Source organism: Staurois parvus, unplaced genomic scaffold, assembly GCF_062004578.1.
Source record: "Staurois parvus isolate SC_StPar_1 unplaced genomic scaffold, SC_StPar_1.0 ptg000132l, whole genome shotgun sequence".
In the NCBI taxonomy this organism is placed as follows: domain Eukaryota; kingdom Metazoa; phylum Chordata; class Amphibia; order Anura; family Ranidae; genus Staurois; species Staurois parvus.
Window position 1 is genome coordinate 2144287 of NW_028317928.1, and position 16425 is coordinate 2160711.

Consider the following 16425-nt stretch of genomic DNA (forward strand, 5'->3'; position numbering starts at 1 on the left):
AGATTTTTCAAGATTCTGCTTAGGTACAAAGTATAATTAAAGGCAAAACTTTTTTTTTTCTAGTTTTGTATGGAGTGGAGAGGGATTAGAACACCTGTCAGGTTTATATTCCTGTCTGTGACCCTGTTAAGGAGATTCGCCCTCTCTATTTGTCCTGTTTACCATTATTTTTTAAAGTGAAAGTAAATGAAAATCTCAAATTTTGGGTTGTCCCCAGAAAAGTAATAGAGGGGAAATCTTAACATGCGGACACTAGTCCTGATGACCTGGGGGTCCCCAAGAAATTCCCTAAATTTTCAGGGATTTCCTCTCACTGGGTGTGCCTGCTGGGTCTCTTTCACAGCTTTGCTCAGGCCATGTGCAACAGAGTGATGATGTCACTGCTACTATTATTTGGGTTTACAAAGGCACAAAGGTACGAAGTGCGCAAAAAGTGGGCCTTTATGCTTTGTGGCTATCGAGGAATATATTTAAATGAAAATATTTTTGCATAGATCTTTAAAATGTCATTAAACCGATATAATTAAAAACTATTAATAAATGCTGCATTTTATGCTGTTCATGCTCACTCAATCACTATGGGATTCGTGTTCTGTATTCTGCAAAATACCTAATTGATCCTGCTGTTCCCTATCCTGTCCATGTCCCCACTGCAGTTGGGGATTTTGTAGAGCAGTTTTGGCAGCTAGTGTACATGCTCAGTTTTCAGTGTATTTCTACTCTTAGCGTTTCTTCCCTATCACATCTGAGTCACACCTAGCGTATACACAGTGGTACACTTTTGCTCTTTGTTCTAACTTGCTGTCCATGACGAAATAGCAGACGTGGTAACGCACGTGGTCAGAATAGCACCAGTTGCACAGGTCCCGTTGTACACAGGACGGTGTCTTTTGGCACACTGACTTTTGAAGGTCCATGCTCCCTGTGACTGTCCATGCAACCGTGTGTTGCCATCCGTTGGCGTATTATAAAACTATTATTATTACAGGTACTTATACAGCGCCGTCAATTTGCGCAGCGCTTTACATATATATTGTACATTCACATCAGTCCCTAACCCTCAAGGGGCGTACAATCTAAGGTAGTCTCAAAACGTTTTGATACCACCTCGTAGACTGTGCACTTTGCACAGAGTTTAGTAAATGAGGTAAAGCTTCACTTTGCAAAGAATACCGTGAAAGGAAAATACAAGAAACAGCATATTTGCTTGCACATGATTGAATAATGCTAGTCAGCAGAGCTTCTGCTCATTTACTAAGCTCTGGAGCAATTGTACTTGCAGAGTGCAACTGCACTTTGCAAAGTGCACATTCTATTTGCCTTTGGTAAATCAGACCCTTAATTTCTGCCAGGGAAAGATTAATCTAATTTAAAATCCTACTGCAGGCCTATTATACCCTGTACGTGCTACATAAGGCGAGTTCCTCAATATCTCCAGCCTGTTGGCGCTGTGCGCATCAACCGGGGGAATTGCTCCATATTGTTTGGTCCTGCCCTGCTATAGTACTGTATTGGCAGGCTGTGCTGCAAATTATTGGAAACACTGCACAGATTATAGTTCCCCTCAAGCCACAGTATTGATTGCTGGGTCTGGTGGATCCATTGGCCCACTCAGTGGCTAAGCAAATTCTTCTGAGCCTTTTGTTATTTTATGCCCGTAAGGCTGCAATGGTGGAGGATGGTGATACTTAGAGATCTATGTATTATTTAATTCAGGTACTTATATAGCGCCATCAATTTACGCAGCACTTTACATATATATTGTACATTCACATCAGTCCCTAACTCTCAAGGGGTGTACAATCTAAGGTCCCTAACTCACATTCATACATACACATACTAGGGCCAATTTAGACAGGATCCAATTAACCTACCAGCATGTCTTTGGAGTGTGGGAGGAAACCGGAGTACCCGGAGGAAACCCACGCAGGCACAGGGAGAACATGCAAACTCCAGGCAGGTGGTGCCTTGGTTGGGATTTGAACCAGCGACCCTAGTACTGCCAGGCAGAAGTGCTAACCACTTAGTAAATTAAATACGGGCGGCACAGTGGCTATGTCATTTACTGGTTCTAAATGGTCCCCTTTCCTCCTTTTATCCGTTCAAAACTGCTTGAGCCTTGCATTCTAAGAGATTTCCCCCCTTCCTTTTGGGGTTATAGTTCATGATTGTATTAGTTTTCTTTTTTATTTGTTTTTATATATTGCCCCTGTGTGGACAATTATTGCAAATTTTTTCTGTATTTACCTGTTAAAATCAATAAAACAGATAAAAAAAACAACTATCAGGCTGTTATTGACAGAAAATTGAAGTAATTTTTAATCCTCCGCAATATTTGGCCTGTTTGGCCTACTCACAGCTACATGATTGTGTTCTTATAAAAATACAATCGTGAGTCAAAACTTAAGGTTCCATTTATGAAGTATTCGCTGTGCAAATCAGAAGTTATAAGAACAACATTCGGGGAAAAGTCACAAACCAATTATCGGTAATACTAAATCTGTTGCCTATTTAAAAATACTTAGATACCGCTTTCAATAGGCATTTGTTTGCCATTTTCTGGTTGAGATCACCTTTCCTTTACATTCTCTTGCACGTATATTTCAATGCAATAAATGCGGCAGGATTCATCCATCTGTTTCTGGCTGGATTTGACCCATTATGTGGCAGCTGATAAGGAAATTTTGCAAAATCAAAAGCTGCTGAATGTTTGGTTGGGTGAATCTACATAAATAGCCTGGATATCAAATGTCTGCTTTCTGTGTCACTGAAAACTTCATATAATAGCATTTTCAAGATGGCAAATACCTAGCATCTGCTGATGTCCTTGATCTTGCTGAGGTGGCAGATGCCAACAGGAAAAGCAAACTCAAGTGGGCCTACTTTGTAAATGAGGTCCTCAGAAGGAAAAAAGTTCTTTGAGGAGTACTGATTTGTGGTGCTCTGGCCCAGAACACCAGACTGGCAGAGAGGCAAACACCTTAAAGGTAGCCAAGGCTGTGAACAACGTGTCTTGACAGGTGAGCAGTGGATGACTTGCTGCATGACACAAAACAGTACGCATCATATGAATTTTTGTGCCAACACACAGTGGGTATAGAAAATAATCACCACCCCCCCCCCCCGCTTTAAAAATAATCATATTTTGTTACTTTGCAGCCTGAAATGAAGACACAGTTTTTGTTTTATCCAGCTGTACTTACTATACTTGCTGTATTTACTAGTGCAGGGATGTTGAAATCATATCGCCCGACGCCCAGGACGTAGTTTTTTTTTTACCTGGTGGAAGCATTCAGGCAGCAGTTTCAGCCTCACTTCACCCCCCTCGTGTGAACCTTCCCCTGCGTGAGGTCTTCCGGGCTCCACTTGCCCATCTGTGGGCCGGGACCACCGTCGGCTAGAGGGGAGGGAGGACAGTGGATACACGCTTGCTCCCCTTCTTATCCTGATCCGGAAGTGACACTTCCGGGTCCCCTTTGAGAGATTCATGGAGGCCGAGAAAGAATCTAATCCTAGATTGTAAGCTCCCAGAATCAGGCCCTCCTATCCCTCTTGTATTGAACTGTATTGTTGCTGTTTTGTCTCCCGTTATATTGTAAAGCGCTGAACAAACTGTTGGCGCTATATAAATCCTGTATAATAATATAAATCCTGTATAATAATAATAATAATGTGGTGTGATGTGCACTGCATTACATTCAGTGGAGCACAGGGGAGACATGTAGGGTCTTTTAGACCTTGGACGTCTCAATAAAGAGAACATGTCACCAAAAATTATCACATAGGGATGAAAAAAAACAAAAAAATAAGTAAAAAAAAAAAAAGTTAGACGCAAGCACATAACATCCTCCTCCCCCCAAAAAAATTTAGACCCCCCCGATATACACACGTACAAACGTAAAATCACACGCTGGGGCACATACGCATGAAAACGTCGATTGAGATACTCATGTCACATATTACTGCACACGCCAGAATGAGAGCAATAATTTTAGCACCAGATCTCCTCCGTAACACTATACTGATGGCCTATAAGGGGCTTTAAAAATGTTGCCTATAGAAAATATAGGGTACTGAAGTTCGTCGCATTTCACGAGCGTGCACAAATTTAAGGTTTGACATGTTGGATGTCTATTTACTGATCTCAGAAAATATATAATGTTTGGGGGTTTTATGTAATTTTCAGGCCTAAAATTATTTTTTAAACGTGCAAAAAACACAAAAACGGCTCAGGCAGCGAAAGGGATAAAGGATAAGCCTAACACTCCCCTTTCCGGAGGAGCAGCCAATCAGTGCTCACTACACTGCAAGGTCTCTCCACTCCTTGCTAGTCCCCGGTGCGGTGCTGGAGATCGGCGGGGAGGGGAGGAGGAGATATACAGCGCAATGTTAAAAATATATTAGACGTTTAAGTCGCCATAGAGCCCCTTTTGTTTTTAAAAGCCCCAGACATTCCTAAAATCACCTCAGATTAAAATACGGTTTTGGTTAAAATTGTGTTTTGTTTTTTTTTATCTGAACAAGTAGACTGTCATGAGGGACAAACAGATTGGGACACCAATTTAGTCCCTGGAAAAGTAGTTTTTTAAAAAATTTCCACACCCCTGTAGTACAACTTATAACATCCAAGTGAAAGATATAATACCAACATGTCAGAAAAAAAATTAAAAACAGAATCATTGAGTTGGAGAAAGGATCCCCCCCATTGTGTCAGTATTTTGTTGAACCCCCTTTTGCTTTAATTCCAGCCTTTAGTCTGTTGGGATGTCTCTACTACCTTTGCACATCTAGACTTTGCGATATTTGCCCGCTCTTCTTTGCAGAACCGCTCAAGTTCAGTTACATTTGATGGTGACTGTGGACTGCAGTCTTCAAGTCATTCCACAGATTTTCAATGGGGTTGAAGTTTGGGCTCTGACTAGGCCATGCAAGGACATTCACCTTTTTCTCCTCCAACCATTGTGTGCTCATTGTTGCTGTGTGCTTTGGCTCATTGTCATGTTGGAAGGTAAACCTTCCCATTGACAACTTTCTGGCAGATGGCAGCAGATTTTCCTCAAGAATTTTATGGTTTTTCCTTCTATCCTGACTAATGCTCCAGTCCCTGCTGCAAAGAACCCCCTCTCCCCCAGTAATGGGATATTCCCACCTCCATGCTTTACTGTAGGAATGGTGATATTTGGATGGTGAGGTGGACTGGATTTCCTCCAGACATCGTTTAGTGTTGAGGCCAAATAAGTCAATTTTCGTGTCATCTGACCAGAACACCTTTTTCCATGTGGCTTCAGAATCTTCAAGGTGCATTTTGGCAAAGCTCAGTAATGACTGCATGTGGCCTTTCTTGAGTAGTTTCTTTTTTCTTGCAACCCTCCCATACAAGCCACATTTGTGGAGAATTTGTGATCTTGTTGTCACATGCACACAATGACCACTCTGTCATCCATTCCTGCAACTGTTTCAGAGTTGCTGTAGGCCTCTTGGTAGCCTCTCTGACCAGTTTCCTTCTGGTTCTTTCATCCAGTTTGGAGCGACGTACTGATCCAGGGAGGGTCTGTGTTGTACCAAATACCTTCCACTTCTTAAAAATAGACTTTACTGTGGTTCTAGGCATTAATAAAGCCATTGATTTTTTTTTGTATCCACCTCCTGACTTGTGCCTGTCCACAATTTGAACCTGGAGATCTTTTGCTAGTGCCTTGCCATCCATACTTGATTGTTTGCTTCAGTTCTACAACCAGGGACTGAAATGCTCCAGGAAAGCTCTTTTCATGCTGAGCTAACCAAAATGACCCCAGCTGATCACAGTTGGCTTTGTGTGCCACTCAGAAGGTGATTAGTTACACCTGATTGAGTTTACAAGGATCAGGGGGTGATCCTTTTTCCAACATGTTGGTGTTATATCTTTCACTTGGATGTAATAAGTTGCACTAAGTAAATACAGTTGAATAAAACAAAAACTGTGCCTGTCTTCATTTCAGGCTGCAAAGCAACAAAATTGGATTATTTTAAATGGGGGTGATTCTTTTCCATAGCCTGTTCTTGCATAGCCTTGGTTTTATTATTACACAATGTGCTCGTATGTTCTAGTTTTAAAGTACCATCCTGGTGCAAGTAACAAATGCACATGTGTATATGTTGTAGCTTTTTGAAAACCAAATCATTATTAACAACACCATGTTACTAAAGACACAATATCTGAATATTTTTCTTTAGTATTCACTAAATCAAGTCATTATTTTGCTGCACACCTAGGGAATATATTTTTAGGAACCATTATATGCCAACCATTGTTTATCAGCCTAAAAGATCATGAAAGGGGTCCAGCGAAACTCTTACAAAAACAACACTGCTTCAACAACCTACTTGTGGCTATATGTCTCAAATAATTTTTACATTGAAATCTATAAATGTTCATTTAACTGCTGGACAAAATGTTACACGACATACAGTCAGGTCCATAAATATTGGGACATCGACACAATTCTAACATTTTTGGCTCTATACACCACCACAATAGATTTGAAATGAAACGAACAAGATGTGCTTTAACTACAGACTGTCAGCTTTAATTTGAGGGTATTTACATCCAAATCAGGTGAACGGTGTAGGAATTACGACAGTTTGCATATGTGCCTCCCACTTGTTAAGGGACCAAAAGTAATGGGACAGAATGGTAATCATAAATCAAACTTTCACTTTTTAATACTTGGTTGCAAATCCTTTGCAGTCAATTACAGCCTGAAGTCTGGAACGCATAGACATCACCAGACGCTGGGTTTCATCCCTGGTGATGCTCTGCCAGGCCTCTACTGCAACTGTCTTCAGTTCCTGCTTGTTCTTGGGGAATTTTCCCTTCAGTTTTGTCTTCAGCAAGTGAAATGCATGCTCAATCGGATTCAGGTCAGGTGATTGACTTGGCCATTGCATAACATTCCACTTCTTTCCCTTAAAAAACTCTTTGGTTGCTTTTGCAGTATGCTTGGGGTCATTGTCCATCTGCACTGTGAAGCGGCGTCCAATGAGTTCAAGCATTTGGCTGAATATGAGCAGATAATATTGCCCGAAACACTTCAGAATTCATCCTGCTGCTTTTGTCAGCAGTCACATCATCAATAAATACAAGAGAACCAGTTCCATTGGCAGCCATACATGCCCACGCCATGACACTACCACCACCATGCTTCACTGATGAGGTGGTATGCTTAGGATCATGAGCAGTTCCTTTCCTTCTCCATACTCTTCTCTTCCCATCACTCTGGTACAAGTTGATCTTGGTCTCATCTGTCCATAGGACATTGTTCCAGAACTGTGAAGGCTTTTTTAGATGTCGTTTGGCAAACTCTAATCTGGCCTTCCTGTTTTTGAGGCTCTCCAATGGTTTCCATCTTGTGGTGAACCCTCTGTATTCACTCTGGTGAAGTCTTCTCTTGATTGTTGACTTTGACACACATACACCTACCTCCTGGAGAGTGTTCTTGATCTGGCCAACTGTTGTGAAGGGTGTTTTCTTTACCAAGGAAAGAATTCTTCGGTCATCCACCACAATTGTTTTCCGTGGTCTTCCGGGTCTTTTGGTGTTGCAGAGCTCACCGGTGCATTCCTTCTTTTTAAGAATGTTCCAAACAGTTGTTTTGGCCACGCCTAATGTTTTTGCTATCTCTCTGATGGGTTTGTTTTGTTTTTTTCAGCCTAATGATGGCTTGCTTCACTGATAGTGACAGCTCTTTGGATCTCATCTTGAGAGTTGACAGCAACAGATTCCAAATGCAAATAGCACACTTGAAATAAACTCTGGACCTTTTATCTGCTCATTGTAATTAGGATAATGAGGGAATAACACACACCTGGCCATGGAACAGCTGAGAAGCCAATTGTCCCAATACTTTTGGTCCCTTAACAAGTGGGAGGCACATATGCAAACTGTTGTAATTCCAACACCGTTCATCTGATTTGGATGTAAATACCCTCAAATTAAAGCTGACAGTCTGCAGTTAAAGCACATCTTGTTCGTTTCATTTCAAATCCATTGTGGGGGTGTATAGATCCAAAAATGTTAGAATTGTGTCAATGTCCCAATATTTATGGACCTGACTGTAAGTTGTATTTTGTGCAAGAGCATTCAAGTCAACAACCTGTTTGTGTTAGCAATGGACTGCATGGACCTTGATACTTGGAGGAGTTAAAAAACAAGCACTTGATTTATAAACAAAAAATGTATTTTAAATTACAGATCACTATAAAGATGGTCTTGATTTAAAAAAAAAAAAAAAAGACACATAATACTGGTTTGGCTATGAACAACCCAATAAATATTAAATCTCTATATTCCTCCCTCCCTCTCTATACAACTAAATAAAAAATAACTATTTACAATATCAGGATAAAAAGTGATCCATCAGCAGGGACGCCTGTCATTTTCTCCTCTTGCTCGGCCTTGCTGGGTTTGTGCAGTGGGAGCAGGACTGGAGTCATGCATCTGCTCCTCCTGCTGTCGCCTTTCCCCAGGTTCAACGTGGAGATGGCTCTCGCCCATTATGGCAACTGCCTGCCTGAGCACTGAATGGATGCCTGCCATTTCTTGTGTCAAAGCACGCTGTTGTTGCACCATTGCATTCAGGGCCCTCTCAACAGCCATATAGTGGCGACGTTGTTGCCGCACCTGGACTTCCATCACGCGATGTGTGCGGCGATGTGCAAGCAACTGCTGTCTTTGCAGCTCCAGCTGCTGTTGCTCTCTGTACAGCTGTGGAGATGGGGAGGCACCAGCGGCTGATGGGGGAGTTTCCCCCCTCTCTAGTTTTGGAGAAAAGGAGACAGGGATTGTGGAAGCCTCTGGCATTACAGCAGAAGGGGAGTGGACCAGGGGAGATACGGGCTGGGGTCTTCTGGGCAGGGATGAGGAGCCTGTCCACAGCAGAGCTGGAGCCGGAGATATTTCTGGTTTCACAGCTTCAGAATGCAGAGTTAATGTCTCTTCGTGGCCTACAAATTGGAAGAAAACAGTTAGGTTACTCATCAGAAATGTATTAATGGGTTATGTAATGTGTCATTTAATATATACAAATTTATTTTTATGTATATTTAGCTAAAGGCATAAAGCCCGATAGGTTTTTATTGTTATCCCACCATGTCTTGCAGACACTGACTCTCATTTTGTCAGTGCAGTGGTGACACTGGAGATTATTTAAAAAAAAAGCGGTCATATAAAATGCTAGAAACCTATTGTCCATGTCAGCTTGTAGCGTCAAGACGGTGAATGCAGGACTTCAAGTCTAGTGGAGGTTCCAAATGGATGGCTGCTGGGTTGCATACAATTCTCCTTCATCAAGTGTAATAAAATTGTATAAAACATACAGGAACAGACTTAACATGGCAAATAAAATGATTATACCTAGACTGATCTGTACAGCTTGATATTCTCATATTTTCCCTTTAAATAAGCTTTGTAGTGATGTCTCTGTTTCATCTGTTAGTTTCTACAAGTCTTGTGTCAGTTCCAACGGCTCAAGGTCAATAGCATAGGGCAATAGGCATTGGACTTTAGCAGAGGACAAGATAAACTGAGCCTACAGGGGGTTGCAATCATGTGTAATTCCATTTGAAAGGAAGCAATATTGGCATGAGAATACACTATGTATACAAAATGGGACACCTATGTATCCTGGAAATACAGTTTTGAAGTCCAAAAATTAAGATTCCAACATCTTGCAGGGTCATATGTTATTCTATCAGTTCATATTACATGAAAGACTTTTACCTATACCTACATGAATTCCACACAATGCATTAGGGCAGGGGTTAAAATTTTGAGTCCAGACCTACTAGCCGGTCACAAAACTTACTCTCCACCAGTTGCCCCACCCAACCTTGCCCAGGTCCGCCACCAACCCCACCCCCCATCTGTCCCAAACCCCACCCCCGGACCATCCCAAACTCTGCCCCCAGCCCCCCAACCACGCCCCCTTAAAGCTTATGAAATTACATTTTTCTTTAGAATAGTCCAAAATATAAAACTGTACACAGTATGTATATCCCAGCTCCCCTGTACTCCATTATAGTGATATGACATGTATACAGTAATGTATATCCCAGCTCCCCTGTACTCCATTATAGTGATATGATATGTATACAGTAATCATAGTAATGTATATCCCAGCTCCCCTGTACTCCATTATAGTGATATGATATGTATACAGTAATCATAGTAATGTATATCCCAGCTCCCCTGTACTCCATTATAGTGATGTGACATGTATACAGTAATGTATATCCCAGCTCCCCTGTACTCCATTATAGTGATGTGACATGTATACAGTATGTATATCCCAGCTCCCCTGTACTCCATTATAGTGATATGATATGTATACAGTATGTATATCCCAGCTCCCCTGTACTCCATTATAGTGATGTGACATGTATACAGTATGTATATCCCAGCTCCCCTGTACTCAATTATAGTGATGTGACATGTATACAGTAATGTATATCCCAGCTCCCTTGTACTCCATTATAGTGATGTGACATGTATACAGTATGTATATCCCAGCTCCCCTGTACTCAATTATAGTGATGTGACATGTATACAGTAATGTATATCCCAGCTCCCTTGTACTCCATTATAGTGATGTGACATGTATACAGTATGTATATCCCAGCTCCCCTGTACTCCATTATAGTGATGTGACATGTATACAGTAATGTATATCCCAGCTCCCCTGTACTCCATTATAGTGATGTGACATGTACACAGTAATGTATATCCCCCCTCCCCTGTACTCCATTATAGTGATATGACATGTATACAGTAATGTATATTCCCCCTCCCCTGTACTCCATTATAGTGATATGACATGTATACAGTAATGTATATCCCCCCTCCCCTGTACTCCACTATAGTGACATGTATACAGTATGTATATCCCAGCTCCCCTGTACTCCATTATAGTGATAGGACATGTTGTATACAGTACTTACTGTCCCCCCGAGTCCTCCGCAGCGGTGGAGAGGGTGTCTCCTCTCAGCGGAGGAGAGCAGACCTCTCCTGCACCTGTCCCCTTGGCGGCGGGGCCGCAGAAGCCGGAAACCGGAAGTTGGAAACCAGAACTCGGCTTCACAATGAGGCTTGGAGCGCAGGTGCAGTCGCTCCATGCTTCATCTTTGCTCGCCGCTCGCCACAAAGGAATTTCTCCTCGCATTTGGCGAGTGCGGCAAACGGCTTTTTCAAGCCCTGCATTAGGGAATTCACAGGTGGGCAACATGTGAAATACATGTTAAAGAGAAAAGTACATGTTCTGACATAGACAAAGTTCTGCTTACTGGGAAACTAGCATGTTTGCTGTTAAAAAATAAAAAATCTGCCCTCTGGTCATGCTGCAATTAGACACCAATTGTACATAATGCAGATCTCAAGTAAAGCACACGCAGACTTTACTTTGGCTCATCTGCCATTCTTTCCATATTTGATGAATACAGGAAAGTAGTTTGTCATGAAATAAGTTACATGATCCCCCACATATACTGAACTAGCAGGTCTGGAATTGTGGCACCTGTGCTGCATAGAGCAGCCAGAAAGTAAGAGATATTGTCACCTTGCCCATGCAGATCAATGCATCTTTGCAAAAGGGCCCTCCAACCCTCCTTTATGCACCTTGCCAGTGCTCCCATGTGATAGCCACACTAAAATCACTAGAGTTTTCTGGTGTCAGAAACAGATGACATTAGTCCTTTAGCCATGTGACAGTGGCTGGGTTTAACTATTACCTGCTAGACCTGAGCACTGTCGTGGGATAGGAGATTACATCCTTCCCCCTACCAGAAGCACTGGGTATTATTGCCAGGTGCAATGGAGGATGAAGCAGCGGGGAAGTACTGGCAAAGCAAGAATAGCTGGGTTGGGAAAGGGTTTTGCATGGGTAAAGTAATAGCATCTCTTTAAAGTTCTCTATAGGCAAAACATATTTCTTTTCATTTTGGATAGAGCAAGGGAGGATTATAACCCATCAGATTTTTTTTTTTACATCTGTGTCCCATTGCAGAGATTTCCCTTCACTTCCTGTCCCAAAGCCAAACAGGCAGTGGGAGGAAATCCCTGCAAATTAAGGGATTTCTATGGAGACCCCCAGCTCACCAGAACTAGTGTCCCCATGGGAAGATTTGCCTTCTATGACTTTTCTGGGAACAACCCAAAGTTTGGGATTTTCTTTTCATTTTCAATGATAATGGTAAACAGGACAAATAGAGAGAGTGAATCTCCCTAACGGGGACACAGACTGAAGAAAAAAAAAAACCTGACTAAAAAAAAAAAAAAAGTTTTGCCTTTAGTCATACTTTTAAGGTAAGCCGATTAGGATGGGAGACTAGAAGCCAAACTGAAGATTTGGCTGAAAAGTCTCCAAGCAATATTTTTGTGCAAACTAAAGTTTTCTGGTGTCATACAGTATATGGTGTAATTGACAAACTTACTTGGCGCACCTCCTCTTTTAGCCAGCTTGTCACCGTGTGATGTCTTGAACTCTTTCTGCTCAAGTTCCTCTTCAGCCTCCTCTTCTTGTTCAGAGAAGAAAAGTACTGTACTCCAAAAAGGGACCAAAATTATTATATCTCTGACATTGATATCACAAGTTAACATTATTTAGTACACCTTGTACATATTCTCAATCTGGATGAAGAAACAGAGGAACATGACAAGTAAGACACAGTACAGTAGATGAAAAAAAGAGAAAATCAAGTTACTTACCAGTGCTATCAATGGATGAGAATGTTCCATCATGTCCCCCGTTGCTTGCTTGGGGTGACCCAGGAGCTGCATCTTCTATAGGGTAAGATTGAAATATTCAAGGCATGTTTTGGAACAATTAGAAGCCACGTTATTTTGCTGTGATTAATAATCACTTGCCTGGGAGATCCATGTCAAAGTCTCCCCCAAGGCCAGAGAAAATCTCGTCTTGCAAAACTGTCATCAACTCCCTCTCATACTCCAAAAGAACAAGCTCCTTGGTCGGTCCTCCGCCAGTCTGCAATGAAGCATTGTGATGTTCGCGATGTTTGCGCAGAATTGCCCTGTAAGCAACCAAAGGGTGAACCAAAACCACAAAAAATTATTTTTTTTTGTTGATTGAGGGACACATGAATTCAGAAACAGTTGAGTTTACACTACCACCTCAAGAAGTTGGGGCAATGAGAAGAAAAAGTGAAAAGTTGTAAGCAAGTTCTTGATCAACCCTCCCTCTACCTGCATCAGTTTGTTTTTTTGTGGGTTTTTTTGCTAGTGTCCTAGGAGGTTGGACATGGCTGCTTTAGCTGGTGTCTATATAGCAGCAATGTGGATCAGCATTTCCTCAGCAGTAACTTTGTAGGCTGTACCCAGATCCCACTGGACTGAACAAACGAGGCTAGCCTGGACTGTGACCTTTGGGAACTGGGTTCTGCATTAAGGTGCTTTCTGGACCTTAGTGTACTTTGTTAGTTTGCCACAGAGCACTTTCTGGTTCCAGGGCCGTGGCACAGCTTCAGTTGTGACCCTGTCTCTGCAGATTTACCTAGTGAGAAAGGATGGTTAAGCTGAAGCAGGAGTTACCTCACCATTTTCACTACTGGGCACCATTAAATTTCCCACCACCACTGGTTTTACCACAGGGTAAGGATTAGGGTTGCTAGACTGAGTGCTGATCTGCTAGGTGGAGAGCTGCTTGCACATTGCATAATTCATTCCTGACACTTGGCATAGAGGAAACAGCATTCTGCTACTGCTCCTGAAACACCACACAGATCTCTGGTCGTCTGGTTCCACTGCCCACCTACAGTGACCTGTCTAGGTTGGGAGTACTTGAGGCCTTGTGTCACATAAAGCTTAGTTGCTTTTCTGCTAGGTAGACATGTGTCTTCCCAGAGACACACAGAGGGCAGTCCCATTGTCACAGGCAATATCAGCCCATATTCTCACCTAGTGATTCTGGGGGCATTTACCTGAAATCTCCAGAAGGAATCACAGCCAGCAATGTGAGACCCCTATTTTAATAAGGCCATCATCATCTGAGTATTCCTCAGCACTGGTGGATGAGACTGAGGCCTTCTTCATTTCTGCAGGGATCTCCATGTCCACTCTAGACTTCCTAGCCCATTGTGCTCAGCTACTGGTGCACCCTACCTTCAAACTAAACACAGGGCCCCTGCTACTAACTCTGATTGAGATTCAGAGACTCAGCAGTCTATGTTTATAGACACTGAGTTTTGACACTGCAGTCTGTTGCGTTGACTTGGGTTTTTTCAAACCCTACTGATGCGATGAGTGTCACCCTGCATTTGGAGGATCATCGTGTGATCTTCTAGAGGCCCTACAGCTGCAAAGACCTTTCCATTCCACTTGCTATTTGAATCACTCCTCTATGCAGACTGGAAACACCCCTAAGGGTCATGGACCCTCGCTGAAAGTTTGATGAAACATTTCTTCTTTGAGAAGGAATGTATTCATTGGTTGTCTGTGCCGACTGTGGATGCACCAGTGATCTATGTTAACAGGAATACTACTAAGGTGCACTTATCTTTCAGGATTTTATTGATAGTTAGGAGTCTGTCCCTAAATCCCAGTTTAAAATCACTGGTATGGCTGTCTGCACTATGTTGGTGGTAATTTTAATCTGTCAAACCAAGTAGAAATGAGTTGATTCCCATAAGGAGGATCCCTCCATCGTTGGGGTAGGCCCTTGTTTGCTGGAGTAAATGTCCAGAGACTTGTGCTTTAGTTATGATGGTTTGCTATAAACATCTAAGCTTGTGTCTTTCAGGAGAAATATGTCCAAATAGATCTATAAATCCTGTATAAATAATAATAATCAGAGCAAGTTTCCTGCATAATTTGTACGCCGATGATGCATCCAAGGAGAGTTCAGAGCAAGTCCAGCCATCTTTAATCTACTTCGGCAGCAGGTAACTAGACCTTCAGAGCCTAACTCCCACTAAAGCCCCGTACACACAGGTCAAATATTGACCGAAATCAGCTTGCACAGTAAGTACCAGCCGACATTTGGCCCGTGTGTACAGGTCCTTGTTTGACACAAGCCAATCTCACGGCCTGCTTCTGTCGAATGAGCTTGCTGTTGAACTAGCAGCTGATCAGCGCTCTTGGCCAATGGCTGCAAGCGTTGACCGGGCTGTTTTTTCTTTTGGGGGGGGGGGTGGTCCCCCTGTCAGAACACAATAGCTCAGCAGAGAGATCTCTGTACTAAAATCGCATTTGTTATTACAGCGACCACTTCCAGAACTCCTGAGTATTTTTTTGTATACTGTAAAAAAATATACCGTGTGTACCAGGCTTTAGCCTGCAAGGCTTGAAGCCAGAGGTCAGCTAATCCCTCTGATAAGCCCTCTGCATGAAGGTGCAGCCCCACTACTACCAGTGGAGGGCTGTATGTACATCAGGATGGTTCCTCAGGTAGTTTGCATCTCTGGCATTTGGGTGCTTATGACACCCCTTTAAGCCCACAGGCTAATCCACTGTGTCTGGCATCTCCTTCAGCTGTCCCTCACCATGTTTCCTGTACTACTGCACAAAGCTGTGAATCTAAGCAGGTCTTCCTGGGTTCCCCGCTCCATGCTTGGGGGGCATGTTGTTCATGGTCAAATGAGAACTTGGCTTCAGAAATGTTTTCCTGCATGGATTTACACTCCTTTTTTAGGGGATTTCTGTATCATTGGATAATGTTAAACACCTGGTTGTAATTGGTTTCTTCTCGAAGCACTGGACCTTATGTCCATCTAGAACACTTAGAAAATCTTTCTTTAATCACATCAGCTTTGAGGAACCTTGCAGTCAGAACACTTCTGAAGGGCCTAACACTACAAGTTTTGTATGAAAGGACCTTCACAGGTGTCTAGTGTTGCTGATCAATATTTACTAACACTAGCTGTGGAAGGGTGAAGCTGTTCAGCCCAAATTCTCGCTGAAAAAGTCTACACCATGTCAGTTGACCCTGCCTTATCAGCCAGGGAAATTCCCACTTTTTTCCCCTTTAGCCTTATAGGACATGGATAGCATACCATCCTAACATAGCTCCCCCTCCTCTGTCTTCTTCATCCTTCTCCTCAGTATCTGGGAGCCTGGACCTGAGGGGAGACACCTTGAGAGAAGGAAGGGGGGGGGGGTCTGGTTGCCCATAAGATTTAGTCCTCCCTGTGTCTTCAGAGGTTTAAAAGATTTAACTGTGAGTTGGTTCCTTGACCTGGAATCCATTGGAAAGAATGTAGGTGTAGGCAGGGGCGGACTGACAACTCATGCGGCCCCTGGGCAATAGGGGATCATGGGGCCCCTGTGTCCTTGCCCAAACTCAAAAAAGCCTATGAAAAAGGTACCAGGGGCATCTCATGGGGCCCCCTACTGACCCCGGGCCCTCGGGCAGTGCCCGAGTTTCCAAATGGTCAGTCCGCCCC

The 16425-nt window shown here is 42.7% G+C and overlaps 1 protein-coding gene across 1 annotated transcript in view; it reads right to left on the reverse strand.

Annotated features, from left to right (window-relative positions):
* The window catches only part of LOC149466142 (uncharacterized), a 56867-nt gene that overhangs the window by 11278 nt on the left and 29164 nt on the right, over positions 1-16425 (reverse strand). The window contains exons 7-11 of the mRNA XM_089672702.1: positions 12896-13059; positions 12737-12811; positions 12463-12567; positions 8401-8982; positions 2981-3039 (exon numbers count right to left, since the gene is read on the reverse strand). Of these exons, the coding sequence (XP_089528828.1) occupies positions 2981-3039; positions 8401-8982; positions 12463-12567; positions 12737-12811; positions 12896-13059 (985 nt within the window). The remainder of the gene's footprint in view (positions 1-2980; positions 3040-8400; positions 8983-12462; positions 12568-12736; positions 12812-12895; positions 13060-16425) is intronic.